This window comes from Callithrix jacchus, chromosome 9 (assembly GCF_049354715.1).
Source record: "Callithrix jacchus isolate 240 chromosome 9, calJac240_pri, whole genome shotgun sequence".
NCBI classification, from domain to species: Eukaryota; Metazoa; Chordata; class Mammalia; order Primates; family Cebidae; genus Callithrix; species Callithrix jacchus.
In genome coordinates, this window is record NC_133510.1 from 127,096,082 (window position 1) to 127,108,504 (window position 12,423).

The window sequence follows — 12,423 nt, forward strand, 5'->3', positions numbered from 1 at the left end:
GGCTGTTTCTTCCAGGTGGGGGTCCCAGGGCCTTCCCCCTGATGAGCTCTCTGTTCAGAATGGCATCCTCACCACCAGGGCCAGCCGCTTCCCTCTCTGCATCGACCCCCAGCAGCAGGCCCTCAACTGGATCAAGAGAAAAGAGGAGAAGAACAATCTGCGGGTACTGCGGCTCCTCCTGGGACGTCTTCTGCCCCCACTGCCCGTTCTCTGGAGAGGGTCCTTCCTGCCTCCTCTACCTGGCAGCCCCTATCCTCCTTGAGGCCAGGCTGTAAATGCCCCCACCTCGACCCCACGCGGAGCCCTCCCCCTGCCTCCACCTCCACCCTTTGGGTCTGCCAGGGCAGCTGGAACCACCTTGAACTGTGCTTCACCCCTCTCAGGCTGCAGGCAACCTGGAGGTGAAGTTCCTGCTTTTCTCAGCCTCGAGTTCCTCTGCCCAGTATGGGGCTTGCGGTCTGGGTGCTCAGTCACTATTCTTTGGAGCTGAGGTGGGGAATGGGGATGTGGTGAGGAGAGGTGAGGGTAATAGTGTGAAGCAGATAGAATTCACACACCACAACATTCCTCCACTGAAAGCATAAATTCAGTGTGAGTTCGAGTATGTTGACAGAGTTGTCTACCAATTACCAGAGTCAATTTTAGAACATTTTTATTATCCCCAAAAGACGTGCTACATCCTTTAGCCATCGCCCCTCCAGTCCCTCCATTTCTCCCTCCCCGAGCCCCTGGCAGCCACTCATCTTCTTTCTGTCTGTTAATCTGCCTCTTCTGGACATGTGCTAGGATTGGAATCATGGCCTTTTGTTCTGCTGCCTTTCGCTGAGCATGGTGTCTTCAGGGTCCGTCGCTGCTGTCGCACGGTCAGTGCGCCATTCCTCGGACTGGATCCTATTCCAGTGTGCGAATAGAACACATTGTGTATGTCCAGCCACTCACTGAGGGGCATTTGGGCTGGTCCCACTTTTTGGTATTTGAAGAATGCCGCTGTGAACATTGGTGTGCACGTTTTTACATGGACATATGTTTTCAGTTCTCTTGGGTTGATACCTAGAAGTGGAATTGCTGGGGCGTCCCAATCACTTTTTGCTGAACTACCGAACAAATTAATGATTTTCAGTTTTAGCTTTTCCTTATTTTCTCTGGTCCTTGATCCCAGGTATTTTCATGCTGTTAGGGGAAGCCCATTTGTGTTCCGAGGTCAGGGGAACAGCCTGCCTCTAAAATGCACATGTAGTTTTCATGGAGCAAATACTGTGAGGGCAGGAACTTTCCTAGACTGCCAGGGAGTGCTGAAATTGTCAGCCCACTCCTAGCACAATTCCAGTGCCCACCTGTCTCTTAATGGGGAGGGGTTCTAGCTCACAGGGAGAGGAGCTGAGGAATCCTCTTCCCTTCCTCTCCACCCTGTTTGAGCAAGATCCTGCGTTGACCTTGGACCTCACGGTGTGTACACGTTGTATACCCCTTGCTGCTCTCTCCTTTCCACCTCTGGCCCCTCCAAGTTCCTGGCTCATCCACTTCCCACTTCCAAGCCCTCCCTGCTTGTATTTGGCAGGGCCACAGTTAAACATGCCGGCTTTCCGCATCTGCCTCCCCTCTCTTCCAGGTTGCTTCCTTTAACGACCCTGACTTCCTCAAGCAGCTGGAGATGTCCATAAAGTACGGGACCCCCTTCCTGTTCCACGACGTTGATGAGTACATCGACCCTGTGATCGACAATGTCTTAGAAAAAAACATTAAAGTCTCCCAAGGACGGCAGTTTATCATCCTGGGAGACAAGGAAGTTGACTATGATTCAAATTTCAGACTGTATCTAAACACCAAGCTGGCCAATCCCAGCTATTCCCCGTCCGTGTTTGGGAAAGCTATGGTGATCAATTATACGGGTGAGAATCTGTAGAACCTCCATTGTTTATTAAGGTGGTTACTGTGGAGACCACAGTCTGAGATCAAGGCTTTCATGGGATGTCATTTCACTCAGTGACCCCAGATCGTTCTCACAGGCACATCTGAACTAGTCGGCTCTTAATGATTAGGTCCCATTAGAAGGCGTGGGGCCAGGAGTTACATGTCTGAGGCACGCTGAGACCGGGCCAGGACTCATGTGTTCACACGTGGAGCGGGATGGGACCTCTGTCTGCGGGCACAGGAAGTTACTCTATATTTGTGGATTTAAAATACAGGTTGTGATTTTGAATTTTTATTCTTCCGCTCCATTGAATTCTGATAGAAACTGGATGTTATCTCTCACATTCTCTAAGGTTGTCATGCACCTGCTTAAACACATTGATTTGATTTGGATGACCTACTTTCCTTCCTTTTTTCTTTTCTCTTTCTCTCTCTATTTCTATTTCTCTCTCTCTCTTTCTTTCCTTTGCCTTCCCTTCCCTTCCTTCCTTTCCTTCCTTCTCTCTCTCCTTCCATCTCTCTCCTTCCTTCCTTCCTTCCTTCCTTCCTTCCTTCCTTCCTTCCTTCCTTCCATTCTTTCTTCCTTCCTTTCTTCCTCCCCTTCCCTTCCCTTTTCTCAGATGAGGTTTCTCTGTGTTACCTAGTCTGGTGTCAAACTTGTGGGCTCAAGTGATCCTCCCGCCTCTGCCTCCCAAAGTGCTGGGATTACAGGCATGAACCACTGTGCCAGGTCTGGGTGTACTTTGAACTATGGCCCCTAATCCATGGAAGCCTGGGTTTTCCTTCAGTGCATTTTTTCTTTTTGTCCATCACTCTGCACCACAGCATGGCTGTTTTGCTCTGTGTCTGCCACCGTGCTGCTGTAGAGTGACTTTGGTGGTGGCGAATCCTCATGCCTCTGACGTGCTGGCTGAGACCCACGCTAAGCTTGTCCCATCACAGCAGGGCAGGGGGAGAGACCAGTGACCAGCTTGTCAGGGGCTGCAGGTGGTGAGGGCCTCTCGTTGTCCCCACAGTCACGCTGAAGGGCCTGGAGGACCAGCTGCTGAGCGTGCTGGTGGCTTATGAGAGGCGGGAGCTGGAGGAGCAGCGGGAGCATCTCATCCAGGAGACCAGTGAGAACAAGAACCTGCTCAAGGACCTGGAAGATTCCCTCCTTCGGGAGCTGGCCACGTCCACCGGGAACATGCTGGACAACGTGGACCTGGTGCACACCCTGGAGGAGACCAAATCCAAGGCAACAGAGGTAGCAACCACAGCAGAAAAGGTCCTGAGCCAGGCAGGGCCTGCATGCGCCCTTGGAGCCTTGGAGCATCCATTTCCTTGTCTATTCAATAAGAAAACTGGGCTCTGTGATCTCAGGGATAAAAAGTTACCTCTGTTGGGATGTGCTGTGGTAGGAGAGCCCTAAAGGTGTTCCCAGGGTACCTGGGGCATCAGTTCAGTCTCTGAGAGTGATAGAAAACCTAGCCCTGCCTGGCTTAAGTCAACAGGGAAGTTATCTGCTGAGAAAGCTGAAAAGTCCAGAGATAGCTTCAGGTGGGGCTGGATCCAGGACTTCAGAAATCCCAGGAGGACTTGGTTTCTCTCCATTTTTGGGCTGGGCTTTCTACTGGGTTGGCTTGATTCTCTGCCACCTCCCCACATGGTCATAAGACTAGTCTGGCCTCACGTCCTCTCAGGTCCAAACCCAAAGGGATAAGTGAGAATCTTCCTATTCTACTGTGAAGGTCCTGAGAGTCACTGAAGTCACATTTCTACTCCAGACCAGTCCTGGGAGCTTGGGGATGCTAGGCTCAAGTTGGCTGGGCCTGGGTCACATGGTCTTCTCCCGGATGGAACCCCATATATGGGATGAAAAGGGAGAGGGCAATACTTGGAGACTTACAAGCAGCATTACTAGAGGAAGGGGCCATAGGTGCAGGGGCGTCAGCCACAAATATCCACCCCATCCTACAAGAGGGTGGGCCCTCAGTCCCCGGCAGTCCCTGGATGCTTTCAGAGCCCCGGAGCATCGCACATTACCTCTCTGCTGTCCCCCCCACTCCTGCCTTCTGCCCACTTCTCAGCCTTCCTATGTCCAGGGTCATTTGTTCTTTTCTTCAGGTCTCAGAGAAACTCAAGCTAGCGGAGAAGACGGCCTTGGACATTGACAGGCTGCGGGACGGCTACCGGCCAGCAGCCAGGAGGGGGGCCATCCTGTTCTTTGTGCTGTCCGAGATGGCCCTGGTGAACGCCATGTACCAGTACTCCCTGATCGCCTTCTTAGAGGTCTTCAGGCTGTCACTGAAGAAGTCACTGCCTGATTCCGTTCTCATGAAACGCCTAAAGAATATCATGGACACACTGACCTTCAACATCTATAACTACGGCTGCACGGGTGAGCCCTCCCCAAAGGGGAGGACAAGTGTGGCGAGTTTGGTGTGCCAGATGTGGCTGTAAGGAAACTTGGTCGGTGAAAATGGAAACTTACCAAATGGCTTTTTTTTTTTTTTGAGATAGGGTCTTGCTCCATCACCCAGGCTGGATGCAGTGGTGCATCACAGCTCACTGCAACCTCCCCGTCCTGGGCTCAGGTGATCCTCCCACCTCAGCCTCCAGAGTACCTGGGACTACAGGGCATGTCACTATACTCAGCTAATTTTTGTATATTTTGTAGAGATGGGGTTTCACTGTGTTGCCCAGGCTGGTCTAGAACTCCTGAGCTCAAACGATCCACCCACCTTGGCCTCCCAAAGTGCTAGGATTACGAGGTGTGAGCCATCATGCTCAGCTCCGAATGGCATTCTTAAGCGTGACGATTCATGCTACAGGAGGAATGTTTAAAGCACAGAATTTTAAGTTAGCAGCTTTTGTTGAGATACAATTTACGTGCCATAAATTGACCATTTAAAAATGTACAATTCCGTGATTCATAGCACATTCACAGAGTTGTGGGGCCACCACCACTCTCGCGCCGGAACATTTCCCCAGCCCCGAAATGAAATCCCATTCTCATTAGCAGTCCCTCCCTGTCCCCCGCTCCTGGTCCCTGGCAGCCACCACTCTGTGTTCCGTCTGTATGGATTTACTCGTTCTGGGCACTGTGTGTCAATGGAACCATACGGTATGTGACTTTTCATGACTGGCTTCTTTCACTCTGCATCCTGGGTCATTACTTTCTATGGCTGACTCACCTTCCACGAACGGACAGACCACCCTGTGCTTACCCACCTGCCACTTGATGGGCATTTGGGTTGTTTCGCTTTTTTGCTATTAAGACAGTGCTGCTGTGAACATATCTGTACAGGTTTTTGTGTGAATGTGTGGTTTTAATTCTTTTAGGGGTATATCTAGGAAGGGAATTGCTGGGTCATAGGATAATTCTAGGTTTAAGTTTTGAGGAACTGCCAAACTGTTTTCCGAAGTAACTATAGTATATTTCAACCCCTACATGATTGATTTTTTAAAAAAAAATTTTATTATGGAAAACACATACAAGAGAATATTGTGATCCTCTTCACAGCCTTCGCCTGGCAGTGACCAGCTCTGGATTTGTTTGTATGTAACAGGGTTTCCCATCAACACAGATTATGTTGAAAATTTGCTTCATATTCAGATCACTTATCTGTAAGGATGTTAGTTTGTGTCTCTAAAACAGAGGTCAGCAAACTTCCTGTAAGGGTCAGATAGTAGGTATTTTAGGCTTTGAAAGCTCGGTGATTTCTGCCACAACTAGTCACTTCTGCCATTGTAGCACAAAAGCAACCATTGGACATTATGGAAGTGAATGGTCATGGCTGTGTTCCAATAAAACTTTATTAGCAAAAACAGGCAGAGGCTGGCTTTGGCCCCTGGCTTGTGGTTTGCCCATCCCTGCTATAACATAGAAGGATTCTATCTCAAAACACAGACATAAAGCCATTATCACACCCCAAATTAATAATTCCTTAATATCATCATATACCTAGTTTTCAAATATTCCCAATTATCTATGTCATAGTTCACATTTGTTTAAATGAGGACCTCAGGGGCCAGGCACGGTGGCTCATACCTGTAATCCCAGTACTTTGGGAGGCCGAGGTGGGTTGATCACAAGGTCAGGAGGTCAAGACCATCCTGGCCAACATAGTAAAACCCCATTTCTACTAAAAATATAAAAATGACCTGGGCGTGGTGGCACACACCTGTAATTCCAGCTACTCGGGAGGCTTAAGCAACAGAAATCAGAGTCTGGCTCTGATGCCCAGGATGGAGTGCAGTAGCACAATCACAGCGTACTGCAACCTCCATCTCCCAGGCTCAAGCATTCCTCCCACCTCGGCCTCCTCAGAGACTGGGACTACAGGTGCACGCCACCATGCCTGGCTAATTTTTTTTTTTTGTAGAGACAGTAGTCTTGCCATGTTGCCCAGGCTGGGCTTGAACTCCTGAGCTTAAGATATCCTCCTGCCTTGGCCTCCCAAAGTGCTGGGATTAGAAGCATAAGCCACCGTGTCTGCCCCACCCCTTGCATTTATTTGTGGAGGAAACCTGCATGATCATTGGGTTGCTTCCCATAGTCTGAATTTTGCGGCTCGAATCTCTGTGGTGTGTCATTGGGGGACCTCCCAGATGCCAATACTGTAGTTCTTTTCTCATGAGACTTGAGGATTCCCCAATGAAGAACCTTCAGCCTTTTCCTAGAGTATGTAATCCTGGCTGCCAGCCTTCTTGGAACCATGTGATAAAGAAGGCTATCAGTTTCAACATTTATTATGAAAACTTTCACTGAAAGCCATATTTTCAGTACGGTTTTCCCTCAGCTATGCCTGGTGTTCCCCAGTGTAGAGACCCTGCTTTATCTTTTCCACCGTTCACTTGGGTGGGGCAGGCAGTTGCCTAGCAGCATGGAGTGAGAGGGGATCTGGGATCTGACTGCTTGTAAGACAAGTTGTCCACCCATCTTCCTGTTTTTAGCCTGTATTCACCCACACTTCCAAAGGATCTGGTACTGCCAGTTCCTGAGCTCTTGATGTGTTCTGCGGTATGCATCTCAGCTTCATCTCCTCCTCATGCGAGAGTCAACTTTCTCAGCTCTGCTGAATCAGTTATCACTTGTCCATCTGTCTGTAGCTTGGAATTTATTATTATTATTATTTTTGAGACAGAGTGTTGCTCTGTCACCCAGGCTGGAGTGCAGTGGTGCGATCTTAACTCACTGCAACATTTGCCTCCTGGGTTCAAGTAATTCTCCTGCCTCAGCCTCCTGAGTAGCTGGGACTGCAGGTGCCCGCCACCACACCGGCTAATTTTTTTTATGCTTAGTAGAGACAGGGTTTTGCCTTGTTGGCCAGGCTGATCTTGAACTCATGACCTCAAGTGATCTGCCCACCTTTGCCTCCCAAAGTGGTGGGATTACAAGTGTGAGCCACTGTGCCTGGCCTAGCTTGCAAAATTTTATTGCTGTTGTCTTTTCTCCAATTTTCTGGGAGTTTATACCTTTTTAAAAGACTCACCATTAGCTTTGCGCAGTGGCAGTATCGTAGCCAGTGAGGTTTATCCGAGGTGCGATTATTGCCAGTTGAAAACTTTTCCCAGTACCCCGCCGTGACGACTTAAAATATAGTGGGCATTGGCAATTTTTGGCAGTCTCTACAGAGACTGAATTAAAAAAAAAACAAAACTCACCATTAGGCCTGGCGTGGGGGCTCATGCCTGTAATCCCAGCACTTCGGAAGGCTGAGGCAGGCAGATCACCAGGTCAGGAGATGAAGACATCCTGGCTAACATGGTGAAACCTTGTCTTTACTAAAAATACAAAAATTAACTGGGTGTGATAGCGTGTGCCTGTAGTCCCAGCTCTCAGGAGGCTGAGGTGGAAGAATCACTTGAACCCGGGAGGCAGAGGTTGCAGTGAGCCGAGATTGCACCATTGCACTCTAGCCTGGGCGACAGAGCGAGACTCCATCTGAAAAAACAAACAAACAACTCATGATTTCAGTTGGTTTTTGGAAGGGAGTTGGGATAAACTCAGAATGGCCGTTTTTAACCAGGGGTCTGTAGAGTGACCTCTAGAAAGCAGAGGGTGGGTAAGGCACGCCCGTGTCGCCACCCAGTCCTCTTTTGCTGAGACACTGTACTTACTGACAGCGATATTTCACATGCACCAGTGCTTGGTGTATTTGTTTGCCATGCCCACTGTAACAAAACACCACCGACTGGGTGGCTGAAGCAACAGAAATTTATTTTCTCATTGTCTTGGAGGCCGGAAGTCCAAAATCAAGTTGAATAGATTTCCTTTCTCCTTAGGACGCTCCCCTTGGCTTGTAGGAGGCTGTCTTGTAGCTGTGTCCCCACAGGGTCTGTCTTCTCTGTGTGAATCCCTGCGTCTCTGTGTGTCCAAACTTCCTCCTCGTGTAAGGACACCAGTGAGGTTGGACTGCGCCCACCCTAATGGCCTCATTTGAACTTAAATGCTCTCTAAAGAACCTGTCTCCGATACAGTCAATACTTCGTACACCTATAAAGTAGAATTGAAATCACAAATTTTGACGTACACATTTTTTCCCCCAGGAACACATGTCTTCTGTTAAAAAGCAAAAAAGAAGAAAGCTGGTATTTTGCATCCATCAATACAGAGTCTGTTGATGGAATGTGCATCCTCTGCAGCAGAGGTTGGCAGACCCCCAGCCAGCATCCAAATCTGGCCCACTGCCTGCGTTTGTAAATAAAGTTTTATTGGAACAGGGCCATATCCATTTGTATACATATTGTCTGTGGTTGCTTTTGTACTACAATGGCAGAGTTGAGTAGTTATGACAGAGACCATCTAGCTTCCAAAGCCAAAAATATTTACTATCTGGCCCTTTGTAGAAAGTTTGCCAACACTTCTTCTAGACCGTAATGGACAAGCACGCACCCTAGAGTCAGGCAAACGGCCCGCCTTTGGTTGAGAGGGTGGCTCTGTGTCCCTACTGTACCAGCCCTCACTGGCTTTTCCTCTTCCCAGGATGGTGTGATTGTGCCTCCTGTAGTCACGGCCATTTCCGTTACATTAGGAGCATGTCACTGCAGACTGCACTTGGGCATAACCTAGGAGTTGAGCTCATGTTTTCTGCACTTAGATATTTGTGGACATTAGGTGCAAAGAGCCATGCAGTTTGAGTGTTTCATTTTATTTCACTTACATTCAAGCACAGTGGGCATAAGAAACTCAGGTTTTTAAAGTGATTTTAAGAAATCAGTACTCACCTGCTCTTTCCCCCCAGGGCTGTTTGAGAGGCACAAGCTACTCTTTTCCTTTAACATGACCATCAAGATAGAACAAGCAGAAGGGAGAGTCCCTCAAGAAGAACTAGATTTCTTTTTAAAAGGTAATGAATTTGCCTAGCCTCATTCTTCCCGTCTCCTTGCCCACACGATACATGTATATAAGTTTGTCCATTAAAACAAACAAGAACAAAAATTCTCCTTCCAACATGGCTTCCAACAGCCCTGCATTTTTCACTACTCCAGTTGAGCATTCCAGCCTCAGAAGTGGCTCTGGTTGAACTCAGAGCAGCCAGCCTCTGTTTTGGGGCCACCCTGAGGCTGGAAGCTGGATGCTGCAGTGAGCGCCGGGTTGGTGTCACTGGCGGTGACGAGGGCAAGCCCAGGCCACTTCCTCCTTCCAGTCTCCTTCTTGAGAGGTGGACTTTTTCCAAAAGTGAGAGAAGTCAAAGCAGAGTTGCTTGCTTTGTGTAGGCAGCGCAATGGCTGTTTGCTTCTCTTCTGTTGTGATTAGGAAACATTTCCTTGGAGAAAAGCAGGAGAAAAAAGCCCTGCACTTGGCTGTCTGACCAAGGATGGGAAGATATCATTCTTCTATCAGAAATGTTTTCAGACATCTTCGGGCAACTTCCTGATGACGTGGAGAATAATCAGAATGCCTGGCAGGAGGTGAGCACACGCTCCCTTTCTCCTCGTCTTCTTCCCCACATGTCCACAATCTCCAAACCTGAACTGTGGCCCATCCCCTTAAAAGAAGACACTCCTTCGAGTCATCTAGTCAGTGTGTCATCAGTGCCCTCTAACTCCCTGGTTGGAATTCTCCCTTGGCTAATTCAGCTAGCTATATGAGAGATCCAACCATCTACCTGTCCACCCGTCCTTCCGTCCATCCATCCACCCACCCACCAACCCATCCATCCACCTACCCACCCATTCCATCCAAGAAATAGTTATGGGTATCTACCATGTACCATGTCCCTTGATGGACACTGGGGACTCAGTAAATAAGACTCGGTTCCTTCCTTTCTGAATTTCAGTCTTTGGGGTGGAGAATGACTGACCTGACCAGGTGGCCTTGTTAGCACACCTGTAGATTCTCATCCCTTTCCCGTGGCTTTTGCCACCTTCACACACAAATGGGGACGTCTGTCATTTCTGGGTTGATGCCGCCGTGAATATTCTTTGCTTTTCCCAGTGGTATGACCTGGACTCATTGGAGCAGTTTCCATTCCCCTTGGGGTACGATAAGAACATCACCCCTTTCCAGAAGTTGCTCATTTTGCGCTGTTTCCGTGTGGACCGGGTCTATCGGGCAGTGACTGACTATGTGACTGTGACAATGGGAGAGAAGTAAGTGTGTCATTTTGTTGATTTGCCACTTTCCGTGGGGTGGACTCTCTAGCATCCTCCCACCTTGGACTCAAAGCAAGCAGGCTGACCAGCTCCCGAGACAGCTGCAATATTTGATAGCCAATATTCTAGAATTCTTCAGTATTCTAGAACAGCGCTATTTGTGAGAAATTTGATGTGAGACACGTATGCAGTTTCAAAAGTTCTGGGAGAAAAGAAGTGGGAGCAATTAATTGTAGGCCGGGCGTGGTGGCTCAAGCCTGTAATCCCAGCACTTTGGGAGGCCGAGGTGGGTGGATCGCGAGGTCAAGAGATCAAAACCATTCTGGTCAACATGGTGAAACCCCGTCTCTACTAAAAATACAAAAAATTAGCTGGGCATGGTGGCGCGTGCCTGTAATCCCAGCTACTTGGGAGGCTGAGGCAGGAGAATTGCCTGAACCCAGGAGGCGGAGGTTGCGGTGAGCTGAGATCGCGCCATTGCACTCCAGTCTGGGTAACAAGAGCGAAAATCCGTCTCAAAAAAAAAAAAAAAAAAAAGAAATGGGCACAATTAATAGTAATAACGTGTTTTATTTAACTGAATATATTAAAATTCTCATCTGAATGTGTAATCAATAGGAACATGAATGAGACATTTTACATGCTTTTTTTGGTACTAAGTCTTCAAAACCTGGTTGAATTCACACTTAACAGCATATCCCAATTGCGGCTGGCCGCATTTTAAGTGCTCAGTAGCCGCGTGTGCCTCGTGGCCGCTGCACTGGGCAGTGTAGCTCTAGCATGGGGTGCGAGGCCAGGCAGAGAGCGTGGGGCTGCGGCTCAGATGTGCCCTTGCAGCCAGCAGGGCTGGTCCCTGGGCAGCTGGTCCCTGGTCCTGGGTCCTGGTCCCTGGGCAGCTGCCTTTAGCTCCTGCTGACTGATACCACGTGCTGTTGGGAACCCAAAGTGGCTGGATCCTCTGACTCCGAAAGAAGCTAGGACTTCAGATTTTTACCTGGAATCTCCCAATATTTTTGTGTTGGCAATGAATTTTAAAATACATATCTGGGTCAAGTGCGGTGGCTCACACCTGCAATCCCAGCACTTCAGGAGGCTGATGCGGGAGGTTCGCTTGAGGCCAGGAGTTTGAGGCCAGCCTGGGCAACGTAACGAGACACTGCCTCTAAAAAATAAAAAAAATTAGCCAGGTGTGGTGATGCACACCTGTAGTGAAGGCCTGGGCAACAGAGTAAGATGCTATCTCTAAATTTAAAAAAGAAGAAAAAAACCCACACATAAAACTCAAAACTCAAGACGTGCACCATCCAGGACACGCCTGTGGAGCTGCGGGTGTGGGACCTCAGGGTTTGGTGCCATGGGCAGGTCCACCTGGAGGGCAAGCTGAGGTGCCCAGCTCAGCACAGACCGACTGAATCCAGTGTGCAGGGCGTGCAGAGAAGTCCCCGTCGTCCAGGAGTTCCCCATCAGGGTGGGAGACGTGTGTAGAACTGGAATCTAGCAGGGAACACTGCAAAGAGCTGTCCCAGAGGAGTGGTCAGAAGGTTCTGGAGGAGACCGCTGATCAGACCAGCCTGTGGTCTGGAGCTGTCCTCCCGGAAAGTTTTCTGTGTTTCTTTCACCAGGTACGTGCAGCCCCCAATGATCAGCTTTGAAGCTATTTTTGAGCAGAGCACTCCAAATTCGCCGATCGTGTTTATCCTGAGTCCCGGCTCTGACCCTGCCAGTGATCTTATGAAATTGGCGGAGCGCAGTGGTTTTGGAGGAAACCGCCTCAAATTCCTTGCAATGGGTCAAGGTCAAGAAAAGGTAATTTGTGGCTGGAAGGAACTAGCTCTACATGTAGGGGAGGTCCCTGGTGTCTGCTAAGGAGGAGCTAACCTGGATTTAAGCTGAGTGTACCACGCCACAGATAAGCTGGATGCATTTCTG

General features: G+C 49.0%; 1 protein-coding gene and 1 non-coding gene across 8 annotated transcripts in view; both read left to right on the plus strand.

Moving 5' to 3' along the window:
* The window catches only part of DNAH10 (dynein axonemal heavy chain 10), a 173,561-nt gene that overhangs the window by 152,279 nt on the left and 8,859 nt on the right, over positions 1-12,423 (plus strand). For all 7 annotated transcript variants that reach the window (XM_078337642.1, XM_035258092.3, XM_035258094.3 and 4 more), the window contains 8 exons: positions 16-163; positions 1,610-1,889; positions 2,928-3,157; positions 4,018-4,291; positions 9,141-9,245; positions 9,656-9,810; positions 10,337-10,491; positions 12,117-12,300. In XM_078337642.1, the coding sequence (XP_078193768.1) occupies positions 16-163; positions 1,610-1,889; positions 2,928-3,157; positions 4,018-4,291; positions 9,141-9,245; positions 9,656-9,810; positions 10,337-10,491; positions 12,117-12,300 (1,531 nt within the window). The remainder of the gene's footprint in view (positions 1-15; positions 164-1,609; positions 1,890-2,927; positions 3,158-4,017; positions 4,292-9,140; positions 9,246-9,655; positions 9,811-10,336; positions 10,492-12,116; positions 12,301-12,423) is intronic.
* LOC118144520 (U4 spliceosomal RNA) lies at positions 7,393-7,533 on the plus strand. Its single transcript, XR_004729294.1, has one exon. It is a non-coding gene; the product is annotated as a U4 spliceosomal RNA (small nuclear RNA).